The 17097-nt window shown below is 39.7% G+C and overlaps 1 protein-coding gene across 1 annotated transcript; it reads left to right on the forward strand.

The window, feature by feature from the left end:
• Window positions 1–578: 578 nt before the first annotated feature.
• STON1 (stonin 1) lies at window positions 579–6983 on the forward strand. The gene is made up of 3 exons (XM_056853587.1): window positions 579–2531; window positions 6421–6623; window positions 6706–6983. The coding sequence occupies exons 1-3, from the start codon at window positions 620–622 to the stop codon at window positions 6778–6780; spliced, it is 2190 nt and encodes a 729-aa protein (XP_056709565.1). The 5' UTR covers window positions 579–619; the 3' UTR covers window positions 6781–6983.
• Window positions 6984–17097: the final 10114 nt, after the last annotated feature.

Here is a 17097-nt window from a genome sequence, read left to right on the forward strand (position 1 = left end):
TAAAATAATTCAGTTAAAACACATTAACAAATACTACAGTTCTAGAAGCTGAAGTGTATGATCCTTCATGTATATCTGTAAAACTGTTGTGTTTTATTGGCCTTAATTGTGAGAACACCTATGTATGTATCCATCTGTTTAACTTACCCTTTTCCTTATTAGGGAAACGCTTTGCCTGCACAAGTATTGCTGAAAAAAGAATCCTATCTCTCCCCCTGTCGATTGTTTAATATCTGATATTTATGTAAAGTGTTTTGTATCTTTATTGGCTACTCAGAACTAGATGTTCTTTGTATGTTAATATTTTGCCAGGGTGGGGCCAACCTTTCTGGAACATAAAGAAGTAGCCAAGTTTTCAGTAAAGAATACATGATTACACTATAAATTTCATTGTTATGCTCATAAGGAATACCACTTTTTTGCAGTTGTTTGTTCTTCTAGTCTCTTCACAAGTAATTTCCAGGGTTTCTTGTTTAAAGTCATGTCTAAGTTTGTAGTACAGACATGGCCATTGGAAAAAGAACTGGATTTCACCCCTTAATTGTTTTATTTTCTATGTTTTGAATAGATGGTTTGAAAGCGACACTTCAGCTGAGTTCCTGCTGCTTTTTGCAACAAGATGTTTACTACAAATCCAAACTGGGTTACTTTTGAAGATGACCCTCTTTTCCAGTCTCCTCAGAAGGCAGGTGGAAATCATAGTGCCTGCAGAGCAAATGGGCTTAATCTCATGCTGCCTAAAATACATGACTCAAGTCAATCTTCTTCCTCCAGTAACACTCCTCTCTCTTCTCCTGTAGTGGACTATTATGTTACTCCGGGACCGCCTAGTAACTCTCCGCTGTGTACACCTACCAAAGACTATCCTGTGAGCCCTTGCTTTCCCAAATCAGTTCACCTTCTTTATTCTATTCCAGAGTTGTCATCCAATATTGATCTCCCATTAGCTGGGCAATCCTCTCAAAAACTGACAAGCACATCTTGGATTGAGCACTGTTCAAATACTCCTGCCTCTAAGTCAACAGGTAGTGCAAATGCAGTTCAACAAGAAGTCTCAAATCAGCTGGAAGATTCTATAGAACCACAAACATTCTTCCAATATATTCAGAATGACTGTGCTTTTTCTAGTCCATTTTGGTCAGAAGATCCACCTGCTGTGTCTTCATCCACCTGTGATGTGAACAGAAAGGAGCTAGGCCTTGAAAATAATACTTGCTGTCCCAAAGAAAAGGAAGTGTTGTCTGATCAAAAAAGTCTCAATCAGGGATCTTTTCACTATATTTGTAAGAGGCTTGAGCATTTGCAAACTAATACTTCAAATTGTGAAAGAATGTTGACAGCTATGCCATGTATGTATAGTGGAGATGGCTCCTCTTCATTCATTCCACACAGTCTCTTCAGGAACCAAAGAAAAGATGGGTGGCCTTTCATGCTGAGGATTCCTGAAAAGAAGAATATGATGTCATCAAGGCAGTGGGGACCTATATATCTTAGGGTCTTGCCTGGAGGAATCCTACAAATGTACTATGAGAAGGGACTTGAGAAACCTTTCAAAGAATTCCAGCTACAGCCATTTTGCAAACTTTCAGAGCCCAAGTTGGAGAATTGCAGCATTTCTGGAAAAATACATACAGTAAAAATAGAGCATGTGACATATGTAGAGAAAAAGAAATATCATCCCAAAGCTGAAGTGGTCCATGAACCAGAAGTAGAACAGATGTTAAAGCTGGGGACAACTGATTATACTGACTTCACTGATTTCCTAGAAACAGTAGAGGAAGAGCTAATGAAGCTTCCTGCCCTTTCAAAGCCAAGGAAATACTATGACGAACAGGAAATAATTCTGGAAATAGTTGACAACTTTTGGGGGAGGATTACTAGAGCAGAAGGGAAACTAGTTGAAAGTGCTGTTATAACCCATATTTATTGCTTGAGTTTTGTGAATGGAAATACGGAGTGCTTCTTGACCCTAAATGACTTGGAGCTTCAGAAGAGAGATGCACATTACTTTGAGAGGGACACAGAAAAGAAATGGATTGACATTCTTGACTATGTTTTCCATGGATGTGTAAAACAAGAAGAGTTTGAACAATCAAGAATAATTAAATTTATGCCCCCAGAAGGCTGTAGATTAGAGCTAATGCGTTTCAGGACACAATATAATGAACCTGATCTTCCATTTTCTGTCAAGGCCTTGGTGGTGGTCCAGGGAGCATATGTTGAACTTCAGGCTTTCATAAACATGTCCTCATCTGCTCTGACTTCAATGCATTCACATTCCATGAAACACCACTGTGAAGGTATTATGGTACACTTCCCTGTTCCTCCACAATGGATCAAAAGTCTTTGGACTATGAACCTCCAAAGGCAAAAATCACTGAAAGCAAAAATGAACAGAAGAACATGTCTTGGCTCTCTAACAGACATTGAATCTGACTCTGTCATACAGGTCTCAGTTGGAACAGCCAAGTATGAAAGTGCCTATAGAGCTGTCGTGTGGAAGATTGACAGACTACCAGATAAAAACTCAAGTAAATATTATTTGATAAAGAATTATTTTAAATGATAGAATGTAGTGTTGTGAAGAGGGCTCTCTCTTTGTGGACATCCCAGATATGTTAGTTGAAGGTACAGTAAAGGAATGGTCAGTATACACAACATTTGTGGTACTGGATTTGAAGATATTTTGGGCTTTCTGCATATCATTAACATGATGGAATGGGAAAAATACTTTTTCCAAATCTCACACTCCTGCAATCTAGAAACATTCATGTCTTAATACACCACCCCAATGAACTAACTTCAATAGATGCCATGTTAAAAGAAAATCAGTACCATTAAGGTTGCTTTGTACATCTCACTTTATAAGAGTGTGTGGTCTTCTTGAAAGGCATATCCATGTCTGAAAACTATATTGACTATTTTTATTTATATTGTGGGCTTTAGAGTGGAGTGTTTAACATAAGAACATAAGAAAAGCCATGCTGGGTCAGACCAAGGCCCATCAAGTCTAGCAGTCTGTTCACACAGTGGCCAACCAGGTACCTCTAGGAAGCCCACAAACAAGTCAACTGCAGCAGCATAATCCTGCCTGTGTTCTGCAGCACCTAATATAATAGACATGCTCCTCTGATACTGTAGGGAATATGTATGCATCGTGACTAGTATTCATTTTGACTAGTAGCCATGGATAATCCTATCCTCTTTGAACATGTCCACTCCCCTCTTAAAACCTTCATTCTCCTCTACTACTAAAGGTGGGGGAGGGACTTGCAGAATAAGAATCTAGAAATTGTTCTGGAGTTTGTATTCTTTTCCATCTGGGACTTGTCAAATCATACACATCCTGTTTCCAGATGTAGGTGCATCTGGGAATTCAAAAGTGCAAAAAGTAGATAATGAATGAAAGTTAGCTTGCAGGAAGTCATGATGTCCTTGGAAGCAGAAATAAAGAGGAGGTTTTCTCCTAGTTTTTTTTTATAGGGAGGGTGACTGGATGCAAGGGTGTGGCAGCCCATGCTTGCTGTCATGTTGCAAACCTTTATCACTGGGGTTTTGTATATACTAAAAGAAGTACAGCACCAAGAAAGAGCTTTTTTGTGCTTTGCATTACATCTCTGGAAAGTACTTTGCTTTTCCACAATGGGGCTTTGATACTTTAGCATATGCTGCTCACACACTTTTAAGCTCATTTACACAGCCTTGAGGCTGGCTGCTTTTAAAACATGAATTTGAACTTTTTGGGGTACTGAGCTCTATACTTAATACTGTTACTGAACTGTATTGCCCGAGCATGGAATTTCAATTGCCTGGTTATATTTTCACCTCTCTCTAGTCTCCTGTTTTTATCAGGGTTTAGTAAGCTAGGCCTTTCAAAAGTAGGACTTGTTTTTGCCTTAGCCTTGTGAAGTATCAGGTATTAGTGGTATAGCTATTAACAGTGGAAGAAATTTCCCCTGGTCTGTCATGTTAACTGCAGAAAATAATATGCATGCAGTTTTTGGCACAATATATGTTCCTGAGAAGTCATGCTGTAGTATCCTAAAGATCAATCATTTGTCAAGGCAGAAGCCTACTTCGTTATTGTTTGTCTGCATTCTGGATGAGTACACGTTGTTTTTAAGTTTTACATACAATGGGACTAGGGACAGATGGGGTCATTTTTCTAGAAACCCAAGGGCAGCCCAGGTTTATGAAAAAAATCTGTAACCAAAAAAAGGGAGTGATTAAACCCCATAAATAATAGAAGTAACATCTATAGCTTTAAGACATGAATGCCCACTGAAATTTCATGAGACTACATTCTGAGATCTCTGCAGCCAGTTGTGGGGATTGCTAGGCAACCACAACAGTAGTACTGAGCCATCCAAGCTTTGGTTTCTCAGCCCAAAGTGTGTGTGTGGAGAAAGAGACTGAAAAAAGTAAAAGGTGAACAGGAGGGAAGGAAGCAAGGCAAGGGGAGAGAAGAAAAGAGTGGTTAGGTGGGTGGGAGAGAAGAGATGGGGAGAGGCTGCTGGGGGGAAGGAAGGCAAGAAAGCTGAAGAGGCAGATAACAATGGGAGAAGAAGGTGGGTGCAGGGGTGTTGGGTTACTCAGGATTGGTTAACATAGTCACTTTCTTCCCAAGTAAAAAACAACAACTTGTTTTTCTTCAGATCCAAACAAACTATAGTCTTTAAAAGAACAATAGAAAAATGCAGAACTGGGTACAGGAGAACTGTCTTTGTTCTTACTCTGTATTATTCAAATTTAGTCTTTTGAGGCCTTTTCTGCCAGCATTCTGATTGGGGGGGATCTCCTCTGCCCAGGACTTCAGTGTAGCAGCTGCCTTCATGGACTTTAAGACTGGCTGTAGCTAGGCTGCTGGGGCATACCTCTCCCCAGCTATTTAGTCCTCCTTGGTCTACAGCTCTCTGAGCTCTCAGGTGCCTTCCACCTCCTGAGGGAATTCTCTGTTGCAGGTATTTGGATTTCAGCTATGTCCCTGTTTTCTGAAGTCCTTCTGAGCTCTTCCTCTGTGTTCTCTTGCTGACCAAGCTAGTTCTACTTATACTTTGAAGAGGGATTGAAAAATCTAACTTGTTATTGGCTCCTATCAAAGTTTGCTAAAAGGGCCACTAGGATTGTTGTGTTCTCCCTTATGTCTGATTGGTTCTTCTCTAACTAGGTGACGGGACCAATACAGCAGCTCTATTTCCCCTCCTTATCTAATTGGTTAGCTTTACAAACCCTGAATTTGCATGATTGTTCAGCTTTCTAATACACATACAGATCTTGAATTCATTTTAATACATATACTTTTCTGTTTACAATTATATATATATATATACAAATATATACATGGTGTTTTTTATTTCTTCACAATGGGAGGGGAAGAAAGAAGCAGGAAAAGAGACAAGGCTGCCAGGAGGACTGAAAAATGAAATAGTGTGGGGAGTGGGATACAATGGGGCGATGAGATGCCCCTTTGAATCCTTGCAGGTCCCCTCTTTGTGTGTGTGTGTGTGTGTCTCAAAAACCACTACAGTTCATTTAATTGATTTGATATATAAAGCCCATTTCACAATACCTGCTTGGTCACAATGTGTTTTGGGATTCATTGGAAGTTAAGCAATGTCGACCCTGGTTAATACTTGGATTGGGAGACCACCAAGGAAGTCCAGGGTCACTACACAGAGGTAGGCAATGGCAAGCCACTTCTGTGTGTCTCTTGCCCTGAAAACCCTGTGAGGTTACCATAAGTCGGCTGCAACTTGATGTCACTTTCCACCACCACACTAAGGGGTAGAGAGGGAATTAAGTGTAGAAATGGACACAGACTTTCAGCTGCTGAGCAAATGGTTAGGGGATTGTAGGGGAGTTATATAAGTAGCCAAGCTTGTCTTTCAATTGGAAAGGACCAATGTGGAAGTACCTTCTAATGCTTGTGCCTGCTTCAAGATTTCATAAGTGCAGGCAGGCATCACTCACAGACTTTGCTCTCACCCCAGTCTCCTCTATGCCCCCCCCCCTTGGTGCCAGGTTGCCTGAGGATTACTTGTTTCCTTTCTCAATCTGCATCTGAGTTAAAAACTAAGTATGCTGTCACTTTCAGGTGATGCGCATGTTCGCTCAGCAGGTATCATCTTAAAGATATTCTCTCTTGTGCAAGAGAAGAGGGGAATACCTTTTCAGAGATAGAGTTTTTGTGTTAAATTGTAATTACTAAATGTTGCAATACTCATCAGTGTCATAAGGGATGACTGTAAAAACAAAAAACACCCTTGAGTCCAAATTATACGTTACATTCAAATGCATATATTCAAGCATATATATTCAGTGGCTGGAGGGGGGCAATTTGAAGCACGGGATGGAAGAATAAATAGTTAACATTTTAATTAAATTAAAAACTATGACGCTTACTCCCCTCTTCTTCTCAAGGTCCAGATCATCCGCACAGTTTGTCGTACAAACTAGAACTTGGGTCTGATCAGGAAATCCCTTCAGACTGGCATCCCTTTGCCACCGTGCAGTTTGTTGTGCCTGATGCAAGTGCTTCTGGAACTGAAGTTAAATCTCTTGGCATAGAGAGTGACATTCAACCACAGAAACATGTGGTTCAAAAAGCATGTTACAACTGCCAGGTAACTCTGTCTTCCTGTTTGTGTGTATTTTGGTGTTGCAAACAAGCATGGTTTACTTAATTCCTTTGCTTTTATACTACAGGTTGAAATTGAGAAGAAGTGGATTAGGCTTGATGGAGAAGATCCTGATAAGACTGGGAACTGTCAAATACAGTAGAAGGGTTTGGAAAGAAGATGATTCACGTGCACTGTTAGGGTTGTTAACTATGTCAGTATAGAGAATGCTAATACTTTAAGAAAAAACTGTTGTGAATAATAGAGACTGAATGTATTTGGCACGACAGTGGATTTGGCAGACAATCTAGAAACCTAATGGAACCCAATATGATTTTTTTGTATGTGGACCATACAGCTCATTGTGGTAAAACATCAAAATATTTAAACCTTTTGGTGTGTTCTAGAAGGGTAAACTATAGAGTGAAATTATTATTTGTTCACATAATGTTATACATTCTTCCCTATGTCAGTAAACAACACAGGCCCCCAATATTCTACAAAAATGGGCTGTTCTTCATTTTTAATCGCTCATAAGTTAGATCGTTTTGTAGCCTTTGGGTAGTTCAAATATGTTTTTCCTCCAAAGAAGAATATACATATGGAAAATGTTATACTATAGTGCAAAAACTACATTGCCTTTTTTCACATAGTTTCTTTAGCAAGAACTGGCAGGAATCAAATTCCTTGCTTGCATATCTTTCCTGTGAAATCCACACATCTTGCACGTCACTGAAACACTTTTCTCGTACATCCTCTGTCTTAAAATCAGCATAAATTGCACAGTGGTGTTGCTGGATGGCCTAAGAACCAGCGCAGGTTATACAGAAGTTATCCTTCTTTGGCCTCTTTCATTTCTACCTGCGGATGAAGCTGCTTGTAAGCTCACTATGTTTGGGCTTCAGCAAAAAACAGCAACTCAAAAAGAAGCAAAAACTCCTGCTGTGCAAAGATGAGACAAAGTTTCATTTGGAACAGGAAGGAGTTCTTTTTAATATGTTCCTGGATATTATAAGCTATTTTGGATCTCCATCAAGAACATATGTTGGATTTGGAACAAAACCCTGTCTTGAATCAGTAGTTAGAGAGCAGCAAGATCTGGGGGAAACCCAGATGAACGTGGAATGCGAGATGTTCCCTGGTTCTGCCAGCTGAGCGAGAGTTTGCTTAAGGGGTGTACAGCAGAACATTCTGAACTCCACAGACAAATGCAGCTTGAAATGCTTTGACAACCAGGATCTGCTTAAGTTTTTGGATGCTGATTTTTAGGCTTTATTGGCCAGATTTCTTTGCATCTTCCTTTTTCATGCCTTATACTGTGTGCTCTGGAACCTAGAGAATTGTCTGTCTCTTTGTTTAACTCATATTGATGTTTTTCTGCTTTATTGCAACTGCTGTAGATGTTTATATTTGTTGTATGTAAGTCTTTTTGGAATAAAACTATAGTAACACACTTCCTCTCACTTTAATATTTTGTCCCTCCTGCAGGTATTAAATATGGACCACAACACTCCAGTTAATTTGGCCCAAATGAAAAATGGTTTAAAATAAATTGAATTTTATTTAATCTGGGAAATCATAGCTTATATTTATAATTCCAATTCAGCACACAATGGAAGTGGTTATTAAGTTACTTGTTCTAAATTATGTATCTTTGTCCAAACAGTTACCGGTAATTTTAAAAATACCTCAGTTTCTTTAATCCAGTTTGCTAGTAAAATGATCTTGAAATGTCAAAAGAGCCTTTTGGTGATAACAGCCCTGCTGTATACTGTTTATTAGATAGATTTTTGCTGGAAAAGAGAGGAGGGGGGAGAATAGAAGGGACTATTGGACCTTGCTTTAGGTAATATTGGGGATTAAATATTAACACATTTGTCTTTCACAGGGAGGCTGTCATCAAACTCTTCTGATGGCACTTTTCAACTACTTTCTTTTGAACTATGGTATGGAGGGCATGGCCCTTTCCTGATTGTTTGCACTGTATGAGACAAACAACTTAAAGCATGTTCAAATATGAAAAGCATTAGACTTTCGTTCTTGGATCCAAAATACAATCTTGCTTGAAGCAGTTTCTAGGGTCATCTCCAGTACAGCATTCTGGAGGCAAAGCTGTTAATTTAGGTTGTGGCCCATAATGATTTGTGCTGCCTTGCACTCTTTAAAAAAAACACCACAATTTGCTGGCAAAAATACTTCTAACCTAAGGCCATCTTGTCTGGGTTCCCTCCAGATTGAAGGTGACCTCCTGTGACTCTCTTTTTATATAGGCAAAACAGTGCATACTGTCACTTGTCAAGTGGCGTGCAGTGTTTGCTTTGCTGCATGTACATGAGTTAGCATCCTCCTGAATACTTCAGTTGAGTTCTTCAGTATCTGTCCATGGCTATTATGAGTATTAAAGCAGGCTTTCCTGTGTTTACAGTTACTTTCTGAATCCTTGGAGATAGATCACAATGGGTAGCTGTGTTCGTCTGTCACTAGCAGTAGAAAGAGGAGTCCAATAGCACTTTAAAGACTAACAAAATTTCTGGCAGGGTATGAGCTCGCTTCTTCAGATACAGCTAGAATGTGAGTCCATCTATCCTTAAATAGAGAAGAGTGAATTAGACACACAATGGCAATGCTAATGTAAAAATCAATTAAATGACATTAGCAGGCGTTATTGGATTAGGTGTGATATGCAGAGGGATAGCAGGTGTGGAGAAATCTGCATTGGTAATGAGACAGGAATCCCAGATCTCTATTAAGTCCTGGAGAATGCATAGTCTTGAGCTTCATTATTAGTTGTAATTCAGCAGTCTCTCTTTCTAATCTCCCTTTGAAATCCCTTTGTAAGAGAACTGCTACTCTTAAATCAGCAACTAAATGTCCTGGAAGGAAGGACTTACATTCTAGCTGTATCTGAAGAAGCGAGCTGTGGCTCACAAAAGCTCATACCATGCCAGAAATTTTGTTAGTCTTTAAGGTGCTACTAAACTCCTACTCTTTCTGAATCCTTGGTAACTAATATGATCCATAGTTTGTTGTATATATTCAGGGCACTGAAATAGACTCCAGAGTTTTTAGTGCCCCCCGTCATTTAAGAATTCTGACTTTATACCCTAGCTATGCTCCCTTTTAAAGTACATGAGTGCAGTTATTAGTGCACTACATCTGACAGTGGGCTTTGAAAAGTGAAGGATCAAAATCAAAATGAAGACAATGATAAAGTTTTGAAGTACAAAGGAATCTGGATGTGTGTTGTCTTTGCAGAGAATATTACATCGTTGGGATGCATACATGCTCCTGTGTTCCAAAAATGTTTGCTTTTGTCATGTTTCTGCTCCACCAGCATTTTGTCCCTAACCTTTGGAAAGGTGATTCATTGGATCATGGGATCTGTAAGAACTAACCACCAGCAGCGAGGAGGGGGTGAAATTGCTCCTCCTACCTCTTGTCAGTGGAGTGGTGCTCACAGAAGAGGAGGGTCATTTAATCCTCTCTTCACTTCAGCCCCCTGACCTTGATCCATTTGAATCATGTGACCTTGGGAATCTGCTTTCCCAGAGTTGGAAGGGGCAGTCGTTGGATGCAGCCAACAGCCATGTTCCTTTTGTTGACGAGTCTGTGGGATCCAGCCCAATATCAAAAAAAGAGGGGGATTGGAGGAAAAAGGGAGTTCAGTTTGATGATGCCATGACCCAGTGATGAATTAACAGACATTTAGAGGCAAAGTTGATTTTCACTTTCTGATGGAGTTGGTGTAAATTCCCTAGCCTCTGGTAGGAAATAATTTATTAATTTATATCCTGTCTTTTTGTTCATAAATGACGTAAGTGGCTACCAAATGTAAAACATCCAAATAAAATACAAGCATCAAGTAGTCAGTCTGTAATGGAGTGTACTGAGTTGCAACTCCTTTTAAAGGCTCAAGGGTAGGACTTCCCTGTCTTTACTTTCTGCATTGTTTCCTATGTCCCAAAGTTGAAAATAAACACTTCAACACATAACTTGATGTGTTCTCTTTAGCTATCATAAGTTCTGGAAGTCGGTCACTGAATACTTCTAGTGGGGGAAGGCTACAGCTTTCTTGCCCTGCTTGTGGGTTTCCAAGGAGCATTTGATTGGCTAGTTGGGAGCAAGATGCCAGACTAGATGGATCTTTGGTCTGATTCAGCTGGGAACTTCTGTAGTGCATAAAAATATGCAGACATTACAGCAGTTAAACCATATTGGTGGTATGATCTAAAGATGACTACATCCTGAAAGTATTTTTAAAGTGTTCCTCTAAAAACGTAGAAAGCCAGCATTGTAGCAAGGTACTTGGATTGTAAGTATTGTGTTAGGCCTAAGCACATAACTTCTAACTTGGCTACTGAAACTGGTAGTTGGGTGCTGCCAGTTTTATAAGTATTGATTCAGAGCTTTAATAATGCTTAATATAAGAAACCTTCTGTATAAGTTTTAAACTGACTAAAGCGTTAATCTTGTAATACTTTTATAGATTCTGTTAAAAGAAAAATTAAAGTTGTCTATTAAAGTATCATTGTTCCGTGGTGCTTTTTCCCTGTGAAACATTTTCAGTGAAAATAACCATGTAGTACAGCAATCAGGCAATAGCAGAGCCCCAAGACAGAAGCCCTCTGCAGATTTCATAAGAATTCCTACTTGCTAATTTTTGGAGGGTGGTGGTAGTTTGGGCCTCTGCATCAGGCAGCATTATTGCTGAGACACATTAAAGTTAGTCTTCCTTGTGGCAGGTAATAAAACCCTTGGTTCTTGAGTGCTCGTCAAGGATAGGACCAATGGGAAAAGAAGACATATGCTTATTTATCTATAGTACATGAACACATGGAACTGCCTTATATTGTGCCAGACCACTGGCCTATTAAGTTCTGTATTGTCTACTAGCTGGCAGCAGCTTTCCAGGATCTCAGGTAGAGGTCTTTCACATAATCTTAATCATTTAACCACTACTTAATCATTTAACCTGGAGATGCCAGAAATTGAATCCAGGACCTTCTGCATGCATAGCAGGTGCTCTGCCAATCAAGTTATGGCCTGTTTCTACCCTTCACGGCAACTTGCACTTGTAATCAAAACCGTGTTAAGCAATAAGCAAAAGCACTAATCCAAAATACAATCACAACATCAGTATTACAAAAATCAAAACATTAGCAACATAAAAAAGTCAAATGCTATAAGAAGCAAGTAGCCAAATACAAAGTAACCAAAAGTTTTCTATGCCAAAAATGCTCCATAAGAGCACAGTCTTTAGCAACTGATGGAATATTTATTTTATAGTCTGCCTTGTTCACTAATCAGGAGACTAGGAAAATATATCTTGGCTGGGGTTCCAAACCTGTGATGGTGCTGTTGAAAACATGGTAACTTGAGGTCATCTACATAGAGATGTAAAATTTCTGGGAATTTTAAAGCCATGAAGGGTGTGTGTGTGTGGGTTTTCTGAGGAAAAAAATTGAAATTTTGGGGGGAATTGAAATATATGCAATACTTACTGCCTTATCAAACCTAAATTAATTTTGCTGCTTTAACAGCATAACATACATCGTTTCTAATCTAACATTGCAGTTTTTGACATGATGGGATTTAAAAGTTATAAATGCCTTTGTTTTCTACAAGCAAAATTGCGCATATACCCAATACTTGGAGAAAACTGCAAGCTTATTCACCCTATGCTACCTTAGCACAAGTACTTCGATTTTTGTGATTTGGCTAGTGAGAGCTCCATTGTTCCAGAGTTTTGCTCTGTGGGTTTGGTGCAGTTTTTCCACTCAGAAAAATTGAAAAAAGGGCTTCAAAAAAACAGGTTTTCCCCCGTTGTTTTCCGTTTCCCCCCAGGCCTTCACATCTCTACATCCACCATACTGCAGTGTAGAGGCATGCAGAGAAGAACCTCTAAGGATGACCTTGGGTAGGTCTGCATGAGACAGTGCCCTTATGGCCAGGTCAGTGATATGCCTCTTACATCAATTGGATGTGTTATGTCCATTGGAAGTATTGTAGTTGCAATAACAATCCTGGCAGCTCAGGCCATAAATCATCTGATGTAATGAAATCTCACGGCAGTGCAAATCCTTAGCCATTGTAATTCACATTGGCAACTGTAGTGTTCTTTCAGTGCAGCAAGGTATTGTGTGTGGACTAGTCCCTCTTATTGTATATGACCTGCCTTTTTCCCCATTCTGAATCTTCCTGCCCCATTGCTTCTCTCTGTTGTAGTAACTGGAGGAAGACTGATTATAAAAATGACAGATAGGAACCACCTCTTTCCCCCACATTGCTTCTCAGCTCAAGCTGTTTTTGCTTGTTTAAAATAGACTTCACTACATAAAATATGTACCATTGTTCATGTGATGGTAAGGCTATGGATTACATAGTTTCAGCCAGCATGTGGAGAAGTAACGCTGGAAGCATTAAAAAACAAAATACTAGCACATACAGGGGAGAGGTTTTAGCAGTCTCCTTGGTGTCTGGCTTTACCATATTCAAGAAGAGTCATTCAAAATGCTTTCCATCTGCAGTCTGCACTGTGGTAGGTCAGAATTCTGAAACAATGGGGTGAAATTACACTTCCTGTGGGAGACAGGCTCTTCCAGCGTTTAATAATAAAGTGAAAGCAATGGTGTGGGGTTATTCAGACTGGAGCTGCAGTGGACCCTCCCCCACTGTCATTTGCCTAAAAGTATTGTGTGGGAACTTATCTCTTCTTTCTTCCCCCCCCCCCCCAATAATGTGACTAATAGCAGCTTGGGCAAAGCTGGAGACTTCTTTTGGGGAACAGCCTAGGGCAAGAGTTAAGTCTCCTTCCCCAAATAACATGCACCCCCCCCCCCCAATACCTGGCTTCTAGCTTTACAATGAAGTTAGAAGGTGCATTTAGCATGTAGCTGGGCTGTCATTCTGTGTAATGTGTAGAGCTGTAGTAATTCGCTATGCCTAAGCTGATACTGTGACTATTCCAGGCAGGAGACCCTGAAAGGCATCAGCAGTTCAACGTCACCACCCATAGTTGAGCAGAAACACCCTCTCTACCTTTCCTGCACATGAATCAAAGAAAGGACTTCATCTACTTTGTACTTCTCAAATTAGGGTGGTAAGCCCTCGCTAGGAATGCAGAACATGTGGAGTGCAAAAGTAGAGTCAGATATAGCACCCCATGGCAAGTATAGTCTTCCCCAAGCAGCCAAGATACAGATGGGTTGAATGCTCCTAACTTTGGGTTTGTGTATGTGGGTTGGGGTGATTGCTCCTCTGTTTACACCGTCATCCCCATCAGATTTTGGAAATTGCGCTAAGGATGCAAACAGTTGCATGTAAGGATTTCTGCAGACTCAAGTGTGGAATCAGATGGTGAGTGTTGGGTTTGACAGGTACTTTTCATATCTCTCAGTGTTGCTAAGGAGGTCTAGGGATAACTCCTAGGGGAAGAAGTGTAATAGATACCCCTTTCCCTCTATCTTCATCTTTGAATAAAGTAGGGAACAAGGTCTGTCTGCAACATATAGGTTCCTAGAAACTGCCTTTCCTATAATCTGGGTTTGGTAGAATACTCCCAGCTCCTGCCATTATTTGTTAATGTAGTGATTGCTCAGCTTTTATTGTCTGCTGATTGACAAAGCTGGCACAATGAATGCCTGTAACTGACATTTGCAATTGTGTGATTGCATGTTTTCATTCAGCCCTATGTAAAGACTATAATCTTTCTGTCCTATTATTGTCATGGTACATACGGTACTATATGATACTGATAGCCTCCAATACATAAACACAGGACTGCAAGGAAGAGGATAAATAAATTTATTTGTATTGTGTAATACAAGTTAGTTGGAGAACTTTCCTGTGGAGATCCACATACCTCAGGGACCTCCTCTCCCTGGATACACCTATGTGCCAGTTACCTATACCACCCACTAGGGTGGTCAGAATAGTTTCCGCCCATTCCTATTTGGGCCTTTTCAGTAGTGCCCCCAGCCATATGGAAAGGCCTGCCAATAAAGATTAAAGGCATAGATTCCTTGGCAGCCTTTAGAAAGGCTTCTAATTTTGTTCTTTATGAGAAGGCCATTCAATTGGTGGCTGGTGTCATATATTGTTTGTAAACTGTACATCAATCTGATCTGTTGGTATTTGTTTTGTTACTGATTTTGCAAGTTGCCTTGGGACCTCTTTCTAAGGGAGAGTAAGTGATACAGGTTTTCTGAGAAAACCTGAATTGGAAAAATTTCCAGAGAAGTTCCCAGTGCCCGAAATAGAACATGATCAAATTTAGCATGTTTGCTTTGACTTAGGTTTAGCAAGCAGCATTTTAAAAGTACCCCGTGCCCCAAAAGCAACAAATACTTTAATTCAAATATTTAGTTAGAATGATTAATAACCTGTGTTTCCAAATGTTATATTGAAACAAATTCAAAACTATGTGGAAATTATTTTTATTAAAATAATACTTGTAACCTTGTAAAGACATGTACTTTCCTTACATTGTGTAAGAAAAAAAGATACTGAAAATGTTGACGTGCTAATTTTCGCACACCCAAAAACCCAAAGACCTTGGACATGGCTGCCCACTCACCTATTTCAACAGAACTTATCTATCGTCCACAGAGGTCACTGGGCGCCTCAGTTTCCCTATCATTCTCCAAAGCATCACTTCCCTTACTTGTACATTCCATATCAGATTGGTGATTACAATATCCCTTCCACCTTGTGAGAAGAGACATAAAAAAAGAATTTTAGCTCTGGTTTGAATTTGCCTGTGCAGTCAATCAGATGATTTTTTAAAAATTGGACCATTACATGTATTTGTGGCTTTATCCCCTTACCCCTGGTTTACAAATTAATAAAACATACATTATTCTCTCACACAATTCCTAGGGATAGCCTACCTGGAAAAAAAACATTAATTATAACTGAAATGCCAGGCTTGTTTGGTAGTAACATGAAGCAATTAATCTTTAGAAATGGAAAGTTTTCCACAGGTGAAATTAAGCACTAAAAAATGTTCTGGAAATTTCCATTTCATATCTTTGGGGAGATCAGGTAGATTATAAATGGTCTCATAATTAATTTAAAAGGATAATGATTCAAACCCTGATATCTCATGTTAAAGGATCTCAAATAGTTGTCGAAGGCTTTCACGGTCAGAGTTCATTGGTTCTTGTAGGTTATCCGGGCTGTGTAACCGTGGTCTTGGAATTTTCTTTCCTGACGTTTCGCCAGCAACTGTGGCAGGCAATAGCCATGCAGATTAGCTTTGGATTACACACATTAACAGATCACTTCAGGATACAATGGTTCCATATTAACATACCATACCATCATTAGCACATTATCTTGATACTTACAGGACAATGATTAGCACATTACTTTTGCAGGACAATACTCAGCTCAAACCCAACCCCTTTCTGACTATATATTACTCTTCCTACACCCTTGAGACTGAGAGACACTGTCCTTCAGTGTTACTCCTCTGAAGATGCCTGCCACAGTTGCTGGCGAAACATCAGGAAAGAAAATTCCAAGACCACGGTTACACAGCCCGGATAACCTACAAGAACCAAGGATCTCAAATAGCATTAGAAAGACCTCGGCCCGAGACCTTAGAGATTTAAGTAGGCAGTGGACTGGTAAAGCAGATAGACCAGGGGTTTGATTTAATGTACTGCAGTTCCATGTATTCGGAAGCATAGGCCAGCCCTCAGCTTCTCCAGAAACACATTGGTCAGGCTATCTGAAAGGCATAAAAGCAAGCTGATATTTATGAAATGAGCTTTTGCCAAAATTCTGTATCTCAAGCAATTCTTTGTTAAAACAGAAGAGGGCATTAGGTACCCATTGTGAATAGCTTTTCAAAATGGATTGCAGCTCTTAAAAGCAGTAAAATCTATCATTTAAGAAATCTTACATTAAATATAAGTCATCATTAGCTATCCAGTACAGTTGAGTATAAATAATCAAAAGGGAGCAACTCGTCTGTACATCACCAGTTTCTGAAGCCTTCCCCCCCACCACACACACACCTTTATTATGTTCAGCCTCATGGTTAGGTAAAGGACATTTTGGAAACTGCTTATTATTGAGTTAGCATGAGCAAATGAGCGACAGCTGTCTTTGCAGTTGTTTCCCCCACCCCAGAGTATGAGGCACTTCTGGTCAACAGGATATTGCTTTCAGTCAAAATGGCTGCATTCCTTGCAAGCATGGCTAACCTAAGAGGAGACATGGTAGAAATTTATAAAATTATGTATGTGGTAGAGAAAGTGGACAGAGAGAGCTGCTTCTCCCTCTTCCATAATACTAGAACTTGGGGGCACTCAAGAAAGTTGCTGTGAAATAGGTTCAGGATAGACAAAAGGAAATATTTCTTTACTCAACAAGTAAATAAACAGTGGAATTTGCTGCCAGTGGAGACCAGCAAGCACAGATGGCTTTAACAAAGGCTTAGACAGATTTGTGGAGGTGAGGTCCATCAATGGTT

This window comes from Euleptes europaea, chromosome 7 (assembly GCF_029931775.1).
Source record: "Euleptes europaea isolate rEulEur1 chromosome 7, rEulEur1.hap1, whole genome shotgun sequence".
Lineage (NCBI taxonomy): Eukaryota > Metazoa > Chordata > Lepidosauria > Squamata > Sphaerodactylidae > Euleptes > Euleptes europaea.

Excerpts from the sequence above, each read along its gene's own strand:
- STON1 (XM_056853587.1), top strand. The coding sequence starts at position 620 with ATGTTTACTACAAATCCAAACTGGGTTACTTTTGAAGATGACCCTCTT. Across the intron at positions 2,532-6,420 it reads ACTACCAGATAAAAACTCAA|GTCCAGATCATCCGCACAGT; the intron begins GTAAATATTATT and ends CTTCTTCTCAAG. Across the intron at positions 6,624-6,705 it reads AAGCATGTTACAACTGCCAG|GTTGAAATTGAGAAGAAGTG; the intron begins GTAACTCTGTCT and ends TTTATACTACAG.